Source organism: Peromyscus leucopus, chromosome 7 (genome assembly GCF_004664715.2).
Source record: "Peromyscus leucopus breed LL Stock chromosome 7, UCI_PerLeu_2.1, whole genome shotgun sequence".
Lineage (NCBI taxonomy): Eukaryota > Metazoa > Chordata > Mammalia > Rodentia > Cricetidae > Peromyscus > Peromyscus leucopus.
In genome coordinates this window covers 67,709,866-67,722,074 of record NC_051069.1, presented here as the reverse complement: position 1 = coordinate 67,722,074, position 12,209 = coordinate 67,709,866, and the positions used below count along the sequence as shown (strand labels likewise).

General features: G+C 42.9%; 1 protein-coding gene across 1 annotated transcript in view; it reads left to right on the top strand.

Moving 5' to 3' along the window:
* Positions 1–12,209, top strand: part of Cgas (cyclic GMP-AMP synthase) — a 20,751-nt gene extending 8,542 nt beyond the window's left edge. Inside the window, exons 4-6 of the mRNA XM_037208230.1 lie at positions 9,138–9,384; positions 10,187–10,289; positions 11,166–12,209. Coding sequence (XP_037064125.1) covers positions 9,138–9,384; positions 10,187–10,289; positions 11,166–11,508 — 693 coding nt within the window. The 3' untranslated portion in view covers positions 11,509–12,209. The remainder of the gene's footprint in view (positions 1–9,137; positions 9,385–10,186; positions 10,290–11,165) is intronic.

Here is a 12,209-nt window from a genome sequence, read left to right as displayed (position 1 = left end):
AAAGTACTTATTATGATTATTGTTGGAAACATGAAAAGCAGTTTTATTGTTTGTTTTGGTTTTAGACAGGAGTTTACTGTGTTGCCCAGGCTGGTCCCTCAAACTTGTGATTCTCTTACCTCAGTTTTCCAAGGGCTAGTTTTACAGGCGTGTGTCACCTCAGTACACATTTCTGTGACCACTGTGGCAGGAGGGTGGCTACAGTGTGTATTTTGTGATATAAAAGGTAACGTCACAAGGTTTTTAAGTTTATTTTGAAAATGTTTTTGGTGACTTTGTTTGTTGAGATAGAGTCTCACCATGTAGCCCTGGCTAAGTGAAATTCACCTGGTAGACTAGGCTGGCCTTAACAGAGATGACCTGTTTCTGCCTTCTGAATGCTGGGATTAACTGCTATTCCTAGGGTTTTAATATGTGAATTTTATGGGTTTTGTGTTTGTTTGATTTGTTTTCTGTGTTGGAACAGGTTGCCAGAGAAGCAATCTAAGACTAGAGTTCTTTTTGTGCAGAGTCTTTTATTTTTTAAAAAAATTACTTGTATATTATTTATGTGTGTGTGTGAATTTATATGTATCCTGTGTACAGGAACCCTTGCAGGCCAGAAGACCACGATGTCATTACATTGGCTGTGAGCTGCCTGATATGGGTGCTGGGAACCAAACTTGAGTTCCAGCCTAGCCTGCGCTACAGAGTAAGATCCTGTTTTAAAACAAACAAACGTACATGCTTGCCCTCTGTTTGCTTCCATAAAGATACACAATGTAGGGAGAAGAAACTACAAGACTTGTGAAATCCAACAATTGTGTGAATATAGGTATAGCAGTGCCCCATTACGTCAGGAGTGTACATGTGCCCAGGAGAAACGAGCCGTATCTTCCGGGGATGCTGCGGTTGAAACTCTGGACCCCTCGTCTTCGCCGGAGGACGCTGAGCCCCAGCCCCTCAGTGCATCCTCTTCATTAGAGCCACACTGTCCAGCAGTAAAGCAAACGAAAGAGTTAGGAAAGACATTTTTTCTCCATCTCCATACCCTAGACCCAACATGGAGGAGGAAGTCTATAACAATAAGTTTGTTCCACTAATTTATGTGAAATAGTAATGTTCCCACTGACCTTTTCAGAGCAGCTTCTCACTCCTCTGAACCCCTGGAGCATCTGATCGCTGTAAGATTCATCTTTCCCTAACTAAGGTTCACCGCAAATGGCTACCAGTCCCGAGACTACAGAGACCAACTGCCCAGGATCCCTGTTAGAAACATCTTCACCTGAGACTAACTTCTTCTCTCTTACTGTTTCAGGGCAGGTGCTAACCCTACATAGTGACTGCTTTGGCCTCTGATTGTGAGAAGGTTTGGGAAATTCAAGGAAACCTACTAAAAAAGTCAGGAAATAACAGGTCAAACTGCAAGATCCAACCAGCGAGAGACTGAAGTGGCCGAGAACTCGCCACAGACTCAGATGTGTCCTTGGTGTAGAGTCTGAGCAGCTGCCACTTAGATTTGTTCACCCATCAGAAGTTTATAATCTAAACAAAGTCTGGGGCATTTGTGATCCTTTTCAGGGTACAGACTTTTAGGGAAATGGCCTTACTGTGTTTAATTGACACCAAACAAGCTGTTGCGCCTATAGACACAGAGGTAATTCTCAGCTTGTAGGAGTTGCACATGCAGATACCATCTGAAAATACCCACTCGAGTTTTTTATTTTTTATTTGACTTTTATTTTGTGTTGAGTGTTTGCCTGCTGTATATATATGTGCACCACATCCATGCTAGGTGCCCATGGAGCCAGAAATGGAGGAGTGACAGACCATGTGAGTCACCTGTGGCTGCTAGGAACCAAGTCCAGGTCCACTTCAAGAGCAGCAAGTGCTCTCATGCTGTGCCCTCTCTCCAGCTCCACGTTTTTCTATTTGCTAGTGACCAGGTTATAGTGAAAAGATCATGTTGCCATTGCCAGGAGTAGGAAGCAAGGGCAGAGCTGACTAGCGTGTCCAGGAAGCCCTCCATCCTCTGGAGTTGATGATGAGTCACTGGACACCTGAACAGCCCTGGCAATGGGTAATGTGTTTCCCTCGACTGGGAGCACCTGGCCCACACCCCATCATTGCTCTGGTTTCTGCTACAGCGTAAGCTTCTGAACTCGCCACTATAGGTCCCAGATATTTCCCCTCAGAGGAAAGGAGGGGGTGATTCTTAGGGGATATACTGCCAGAAGGGGGACACATATGGAGGCATCTTACACTTCCTTCCTCTTGTTTTCTTTTCCTTATTAAATGTCGGTATTTAGTAATCAAGAACTTTACATAGTAACCAAAACCAACAGGGATTGCCATTTCCCACTCGCCCGATGACTCCAGAGCGTCCCACCATGTTGACTATTTCCTACGGCGAAACTGCCTGAGACCCCATGAGTCTCCCTCCCAATTCTCCCAATCTCCTCGCGAATGGTCCATAAGTCGCTCTCCTCCCAGCGGGGACTCAGGGACAAGAATGTCCTTCTGTGATTACAGCTTGTGTTGACGGGTACAGCTACAAGTTGAGCAGGTCCAAGCCCCTCCCCTGCACCAAAGGCTGTTGTAAAGTGCATTCCCCAGCACACAGAGCACTAATGTCAGGATCAGACAGCATGCCAGATCCAATTCAAGCGACCTTTTTCAAGATAATACAGTAGCTACAAACCGGACGTGGAAGGGAACTCCTGAATGCTTTCTCATCTGTTGCCTGCGAGAGGACCACTCTAGAAGCACAAAGAACTCACAAAACACCAAACACAACCATAACATTTACCTCAATGGCAGATGGCCTCAGTTGCGCAAGAGTCCTGAAGCCGATCGTAAAGTGTTATCCATGGGAGGCTGTTTCTCTAACCACAGCTGTTCGTCCACAGCCTTCGTATAGTGTGTTCCACCAGCATACTCGTATTGTGTGATTTGGTGCAATTCATCTTGTAGCTATTTCAGCACTCCGTTAAATGCTGTGTGATTTATTGATTAATTGCCCCCTGTGGCTCGAGCTAGTCATAATTTACCTTCTTCTAATGCTCTACAATTTGACTGGACTCCTGGAGCTCTATGCTTTGGTGCTTTTGGGCATGTCTCGTTAGATCCTCTGCTCTGTTCCATAGTTAACTGTGACGTTAATGTGCGGCGTCTATGATGGACAGTTAGAGGATAGTGTGTTGCTAATCTAATTACTACTGATATTAGTCTTGTTTTCAGGATCAACGCAGTCTCCACATTGCTAATAAGTCTGAAGGCGTGAATACGGTATTAAGTTGCCTTGATGAGTTCTTGGATATACTTCCTAGCTCTCTCATAGATGTCTCTCGTGTGATCCCCAGACTGCACTTGTTCTCCCTCATAGCCATGTTATCTTTTCATGCTTTCCCAACTCCATTCCCTGTTTACGAGCTCACTCTGACCATCTTGTTTCTCCTTTATGGTTTGTCAGTGCCTCTATCTCCTGACCCTCCTATGTGCTCACCCCTGTGCTCACATCCCCTCCGCATCCCCCCGTACTCTGTTAATTGAACCTATACTGCGATTGTATTTTCCCCTTCCCAGGGTAGCGAACAATCCATGTATCCCGCTGTGAGATGTGTGTCTCATGCTCCGTAGTTAGCTCGCTCCCATACATGGAGGGTGGTGGATTGTGTTGTTATCCAGTTGCCTTTACTACTCTTCGCTGAGATCCACTTATGAAATGCTACCATTTTTATCCTCTGATTGTCTAGAGCAGTGTACCTCAGCTCAGATGAATCGCATAATTTTTCTACGTTCTGCGATGTGATTGCTTGCAAATTTTCATGATGTTGTGTCTTTTTTGTTTTTGTATTTTATACTTTTGTTAATACCATCTGGTCCTCCTGTGCTAGGGTGACATTCGATGTAGCCATATCAATGTTGACGCCACATTTTCTTTATCACTCACATTCTTTAGATCTGTTGTGCCACGGGCATTCTAGGTTGTTTCCAGGTTCTGTCTGCGATTAATGTACCCATGAGAAATGCTTAACCCTTGAATGGTCGTATCGTAAACACTAGCAGAGTTTATTGATGCAACGATCATTCCGTTCGTTCGAGTGGGAATGGGATGTGTTCCTTGGCTATGATTCCAGTTAGCGAGTCAGGGTTATTTCGTAATCAGTGTGCTCCCCTCTCGAGAGTAGCATACATCTGCCTACTTCCCGAATTTGGTTCCTGAAGAACAGCCACATACTGAGTTTCCAAGAGTTGGCGCTGTACCACAGTTTGCACTAACTCGACCCAATTGCTCTCGCGTAGAGAAGGAGTAAGTGTATCCCCTTGCTGCACTCGCATCTTGCCTCTCGCTAAGAGACACTTCCTACAGCTTTCGTGCTAGGCTCCACGAGTATTCAATTCCTTAGCTCATTCCTGTATGAAGGTGCTGAGCTGGATTCATGGTATCTGTAGTTGCACCTTCATGCTCAGTGTCTGCATTTCCCTGCATCGCACTCATGTGATGAGGCCAATGAAACATTACCGACATTATCTGTCAGTTTTTTCTCGGTCGGATTTCTAGATCCTACCTCCTCCTCCAGATATCTACATTTTGGGAATTCTCATGTGCTTCTAGATTCTCCTGTTTCCACCTAACTATTCTCTCAACAGGTTATTGTAGTGTGATCAATTAAATTCCCTAGGTAATCTTCGAATGCTCCTAGTTAGTCTTGCAATTCTATATTTGACTCCAGCCTTTTCTATATAGAGCGTGTGAGAGAATGGCGGTTTCTCTGTCACTATAGTTTACTGGAAATTCCTCTGGCGTGAAGATCTTTTCCCATTCTGTAGGCTGTCTTCTTGGTGCTTGATGTAGTCGGTTTGTAAGCGTAATTGCCCCACTACACAACACGCAAGCGTTCGTCAGTTTCAAGAGGTTTAATACGCCATTTGAATACTTTTAATTGTTTTCTCAGATGTCTGTTGCTACTGGTGTTATATTTAGGAAGTTGATCTCCTGTGCCAATGCATTCAGAGTGAACAGTATCACTATCCTAATAGGTTTTTCTTCTACTTATAATAGTGTCTAAGTACTCTACAACATAGGACTTTAAGATGTGGATCCTGTGTAGACTCCACTCTTAGGACATTGTTAATTGTTGTCATAGGAGGCTGACCTACGACTATTGTGTACTTCTTATATTCAGCTCCACATCTCGATTGCTTTTTACGATTGTGCTTGGAGTGATCCCGTTTCAGCTGCCTAGCCTGCACCATTTGTTGAAGGATTCTTTCTGTTTCTTCCATAGATTTGGATAGACAGAACTATTCGTCAGGTTGTCAGATTGTGGCTGGAAGCTTATAATGTCAAGAGACGAGGTCGTTCAATTCAGCGAAATCTACGTTGGTCCGGTAGCATAGCGATATTTGCTGGCCCCGTGTAACTCCAAGTCTGGATTTCCTTAATTTCATCCTTATCAATAACTGCTCAAGTTTTGCTTTCTTTTCCCAACTAAGCCTGTTTTCTGTACTCTAGAAAGCTATGAGGCTTAGAGTTCTCATATGGAGATAGTTTGAATGGCTTAGCATCCGAAGTTGCACTTATTTATGTGGTAATAGTGCTCTACATTTTTACGTTTAAGTCTCGTGATATATTTTCGTTTTCATTCACTATAAGATTGACCAGTACTCATTTTACGTTTCCCAGGTTTGTGAAATAAGAATATTCTGATCCACGTGGGGCTTACTATGTGTCTGTGAAATGTCTTGTCGCAGTACAATTCTCTCATTGATGGTATTTTATATTCTTAGTTGTAGTTTCTCCTGATTCTGCTTCGTTACTAGTGGTTATATCTCTTCCTTAATCCATGCAGTCAGCTTGATTGTTTATGAGCCACTGGTTTCTTCATAGAATCTGAGATTCCTACCCAGCTAATGGGACGATCTTAAAGTTACAATCCTTTTTCGGAGTCTCTGCCATGAATGCCCTGAATGCCACACTGAGAGTGCTGGGTAAGACCCCTCAACATGAACTCGTAAGTGACAAGACTAAAAGGGGCCATGGTCAGAGACACATGAAATGAGTGATTGCACTCGCAAGAAAAGTGTTTATGTTGATGACCTACAACTTCTCTGTGGTGGATCTTGTTGTGTTGCCCTGTTGACAAAACTATGCTCTGCAATTAACCCTCCTGCCAGCCTCCTGATTAGCTCGGACTCGCAGGTCAGGGCCTCTGCCTGCTCTTGTATTATAACAGCTTCTATTAGCTAGGACTCCAGGCAGGGCCACTCTGCCTGACTCTTGGTATATAACACTCCTGATTAGATAGGACTCCAGCAGGCCACTCTGCCTTATTCTTGTATTATACACTCCTGATTTAGCTAGGGCTCCAGCAGGCCACTTGCCTTATTCGTATATAACCACCTCCGTTAGATGGCTTCCAGGCAGGGCCACCTGCCTTATTTCTGTATATAACAACCTCCTGATTAGTAGGACTCCAGGCAGGGCCACTCTGCCTGGACTCTTGTAGTATAGCACCTCCTGATTAGCTAGGACTCCGAGCACGCCACTTTGCCTGCTGTTTGAATGTGATATCTTTACACATACAATTAGGATTGATTCTCTAGAGCTGTATTTTGAATGCTACCTAATTTCTAGACACATTAACAATAACACCCCCTACAAAATAACTAAATTTAGGCATTACTTACTTTTAACAGTGTTTCCCATGTAATTAATATAACAAATACCCAATTATTTACGTTTCTCTAATTTTTGTTAATGAGAATTAGCTTTTCGACATGCCAGAGTGGTGCGACAATTCGTTTGCCCTATCTTCTGATAATCGGTTCTTCAATTTGCGTGTCATAGAGTAGCAGTTAAAGTTCTTGTCAGATACTACGCGTCTGTTTCACTGTCTTTTCTAGTGTAGCAACCTACCTTCCTTCTATCTCTCACTCCTCTTCATTCCTTCCTTTTGTGTTCTTTTCTCTTCACTTATGCCTCCTCACCATCTTTCATCACAGCTTCCTTATTCACACTCTTCTCTTCCTCTTCCACTAGCCTCCGCCGTTTCTTTTCTGGAACAGGGTCTCTTATCCGTGTGTAGTTCTGGCGTAGATCTGTGTGGAACCACAGAGATCGCCTGCCTCTGTCTTCCCAAGTGCTGGGAATCAATGTGTGTAGCCACCGCATGGCACGCAATGCTAGGGATCTGCTTTATCCTAGTGATAGAGTCTCAAGTGTAAACTCTTTTCACATAAAAAAAAAGAAATGATAAGGTGGTGTGGTAACAGCCTATGTTCACTGAATTAGAAAAAAAAATATCCGTTTCATATTATTTTATGACTTTTTTTCCTCATTACAATGTTCATGGCGTCACATAATGAATTTTGGATCGTTATGTGTTATACTGAGAGTGCGCGCAGACATTTGATCTATACATAGGCATAGTGCATGACATCTTTGATGCTTTTTATTGGGAAGTTCAAAAATTCAGGAGAAATCCTCTGAGTCTCCATCATATCTTAAAGATAGGCGCAGGAATATTGTTGATAAATTATTTAATTCATGGTCTATCCAAGATGTTGTCAAGTTAGGGAAATCAGTGATTAACACATTGATTTATCGTTTTAAAATTAGGATTAATTCGAGGATCTGAATTTTCTGGTTTGGATCTTGGACTGCTGTAGTAGGCTTCTGCGCCTTTTTCTCTGCGGAAATTTCCTTACAATCGATCCTCTCCTTATGATCCTATGTCCGCTGCCGCTCTTGACTACTCACCCAGATCCTCCTCCCTCCACATAATGGCCTCCTCTATGATACGCTGACGCATGCCCTAGGTCTCCACGATGGACATTCTATATAGTGAGTACCATGCCTAGTTGCCGGGTCCCAGTCCGCATCCGCTAACCATCCATTCCACTACGTGTTGCAAAACAGGTAATGTTCTTCCTTTCTATGTAAATCCCTGCGACACTAACCATATTGTAGATATCCTTGTCGGATTCACAATTTGCTCACCCACCTTGTCTAGCTCTTAGTGTCTCATTGCATGCTAACATTTTAAAACCTTAATATACTCCAATCTACTCTCGCTATGCAGCTACAGATTGTAATTTTCTTGTGTCTCCTGAGGCAGTCTTATTTTCCTCACTTCTCTATTTATTAAACTGATGATCACTATTGCTTCGTTTTCTGTTTGGTTATAGAGGATATGACCCAGCGTGTAATTGTCACACCCCTTCTAATAATCGAGTGAGACAGTCAACTTCTCCTGGATACTCTCAGATCGAAGTGAGGCATCCCTGCCTTTCCTCCCTCTTAACTTCAACAAGGATCTTAGTGTCCCTTTTGTATTTGATCTACCATATGAATGATTGTATGTGTCGATATGTTCATTGGTAGTGGATAGTTCTTTTCATATATTAGCTCCAAGTGCTCGAGCTTTTGAAAACACTTTTTAGGGGAGACACATATCTAGATGTTTTGCGATCGAACTCAGTAGTGCATTCGTGTTCAATAACTTTTGTCTCTGTGTGGTCTACTCCCATGTGGTCCTTGATAACCATGGATGAAATGCTCGCTGTGTGTCAGCGTGCTTCACCTCGTGAGCGAAGCGTTGGCCAGTGTGTGTTATCTTGATCCCAGCCTGCGCCAGCTTTTCAGCTCCTCCATGTTCTGGTGGGAGCTGTAGCTTGTGATCGCTCCACGTGTTCCGCTTCTCTGCGTCATACCTAGAAACACTGGACTGTAGCGGTCCTTGATTTCGTCTCGTACCTCGCAGTATGACATGACTGGAGCTGTGATCTCCTCTCCTCTCTGCTGGACTGGAGCTGTGATCTCCTCTCCTCTCTTCTCTGCTGCTATGTGGCTTCTTTTGCTGGCTTCTCTCCAAAGTAACATTTAAAGTTCTAAATGAAAATTTAATTACAGCACTCCCAGACTCAAAGTCTTTAGGAATGCTTCATCACTGGTCCTAGACAGAATCCTGACAGTGTCTCCAGATAGCTAACTGTTGGTTACATGGTAAAACACTATGCCTCATGGGGTGTAGTTCTATATTGGGGTTAATGTTAATTAGTGCTTAGGCTATATATTTTAAATTATAATTCTGTAACTTTTCCATATTTCCAGAGAAAATGGATCAATCCTTTCTTTTCTTCAATATGTGTAAACAGGTATTGATGTCAGTGTGGAGAAGGAAAAACCAGGAAGCCCTGCTGTAACACTTCTTATCAGAAACCCGGAAGAAATATCTGTGGATATAATTCTGGCTTTGGAATCAAAAGGCAGCTGGCCCATTAGTACCAAAGAAGGACTACCCATCAAAAACTGGCTTGGCACAAAAGTTAGGACCAAACTAAGACAAGAACCATTTTATCTTGTGCCCAAGAATGCAAAAGTTGGAAATGGTTTTCAAGGTTTGTTAAAATGTGAAGATTAATGGGAAGGATGCAGAAGGCTCATTACTGTGACATGCAAAGGCAGCAAAAGTTCAGTGGCCCACCAGTGTGCTGGCATTCCCAGAGCTATCAGGCTCAATGGGCCACGAAATGAGCGTGGCCAGCTAGAACTGAGAAATCTGTGGCTATCATACTGTTGTCAAGAGGGGAAGCAGGCAGAGGCAGAGGCAGGAGGAACAAGAGTTTCAGGTCATCTCGGCTACATAGTGAGTGGGAGGCCAACCTGGGCTACATGAGACCCTGTCTCAAAACACTTCCCAAGCCACAGCGACAATGATGACTTCACTTTCTAGTGTCCACGAGTCACTCCAACTAAAGCTTAAGTCAAGACAGTGCTGCCTTGGGTCACACTGTTGTGGTTCTGAATCTCAAGGCTTTCTCTTGACTAGCTCTGCGACCTCGTGTTAGTTTCGCAGCCTCTTGAAATCTGCTTAGCAGCTCATCTGTGCAAATCAAAGCTTCTTGAAAGACTCTGGGGAAGTTAAGCCATCAGAGAAGCAAAATATTATGAGATGCATTTAGCACACTCTAAGAGATAATGTATCTGACCTTGGCTAAGTATATTATTTCTCCATCTAGACCCACTTTGGCTATGTATTTATTTTAATTATTACTTTGTCTATCTGTTCACTTCATTTGGTCTGTCTTCCTCTTGAATTTCTTCAGGATGATATTTTAGTGTATGATCTAAACTTAAATATTGTATGATTTACCTATGGCTTCTTTTAGTAAAATAGCTGTTTTTCTTTCTGAAATTAAGGCAAGACATGGCGCCTCTCTTTCTCTCACACTGAAAAATACATTTTGAGTAATCATGGGATAGAGAAAACATGTTGTGAATCTGCTGGAGTGAAATGTTGCAGGTAATGTCCTTTTTTTATGGCAAATTATCCATGATATTAACATTTAATGCTTTCTTGGCACCACAGCCCAGATGTGAGGGTGATTATTGCTGGGCTGGGTTGGGAGAAGGGTGGTGCTGGAATGATTTTGGGTAGAGAGCAAGGGGGAAGGAGGAAGGGAGGAAGGCCAGGAAACAGAGGAGTATGTATAAATACATACTGTATAAACACAATATTTATAATATATATATTTTTTCTGGGATCTCCCTGTATAGCTCAGGCCATGAACTCACTTGGTAGCCTATTGATCTTGAACTCGTTATGATCTTCCTGCCTCAGCCTCCCAAGTGCTGGAATTATAGCCATGCACACTACACCTGGCTGATTGAGTCTATTATTTTCATGAAAGGTGAAGAGGCCAAAGGATGACTCTTATTAGATAGTGGTGGCTGCTTTGGGATGGAGCAGCTTTGTTGCTGTTAGAAACTGACTGGCCAAACTTGAAATCACACTAAGTGGGTCATTTTTCTTGTTAGAATATACACAGTCAAGAAGTGAGACTGAGTCAAGGATGGTAGTACACACCATAATCCTAGCACTTGAGAGGGGGAAGAGAATTAGGAGTTGAAGGCCAGCCTCTGCTACATCACAAGTTTAAGGCCAACCTGAGCTATATGAGACTCTGCCTCAAAAAATTGGAAATAAAGAAGAAAGTATGTTTAAAAAAGGAAGAAGACAGACAAGGTGGTGCACATCTTTAATTCCAGTACTTGTATTTGGGAGGCAGAGGCAGTGGACCCCTGTGTGTTTCAGGAAAGCCAGGGTTACAAAGAGAGATCTGTCTCAAAAGAGGCAGGTTGCAAATGAGTAAAAATTATTGTCTTTTTTATTTAACAGGAAAGACTGTTTAAAATTAATGAAATACCTTTTGGAACAGTTGAAAAAAGAGTATCAAGAACTAGATGAATTCTGTTCTTACTATGTGAAAACTGCAATCTTTCACATGTGGACTGAGAACCCACAAGACAGTCATTGGGACCCCAAGCAACTGAGCACCTGCTTTGATGAGTTTCTGGCGTTCTTTGTTGAGTGCCTCAGGACAGAGAAACTGATGCATTATTTTATTCCAAAGTTCAATCTATTCTCTCAAGAAGAAGTTGACCAAAAAAGTAAAGAATTTCTGTTAGAGAAAATTGAATATGAAAGAAACAATGGATTTCCAATTTTTGACAAGTTTTGAAATTGTGTCTGTATGTTATAATGTGTTCTTGTGGGTGTGTGTTTAGGACAGAGGTCGATGCCAAATGTCTTCCTCAATCACACTTCACTTTTTTGAGACAAAGTCTGCTTCTGAACCCAGAGCTCATGGACATGTCCAGGCTGATTAGCCAGTGAGCTCCTGGGATCCACCTGTCTCTGCTTCTCCAGCCGCGGGATCATAGATGAGCATCACCTAGACAGCATTTACATTGTTGCTGGGGATCTGAACTCAGGTCAAAGCAAGTGTGCAAAGCAAGTACTGTACGGACTGAGCCCTCTTCCCAGCCTGGGACTGTATTTTGAAATGAAACTGGGTTCAAGTCCATCGTGGTGGTGTGTGCCTGTAGTCCCAGCACATGAGAAATGGAGCCAGAACAGCAGTTCAGTGCGATCCTTGGCTGTATCTCTAGTTCAAGGATAGCCTGGGCTAAATGAAACCTGCTTAAGGCAAGGTATAAAAGGGGCTTGGAGAGATGGCTGGGTGGTTAACAGCACTTACTGTTCTTCCAGAGGACCTGGGTTTGGTCCTCAGCACCCAATGGCAGGTCATAACTATGACTCCAGTTCCAGGAAGTCTAGCCTGCTCACTGCAGGATCCTGCTTGCACATGGCATATGCACACAAACACATATACAAGAGAAATATTTTTTTTTAAATAATTCATTTAACTTTATTTTATGT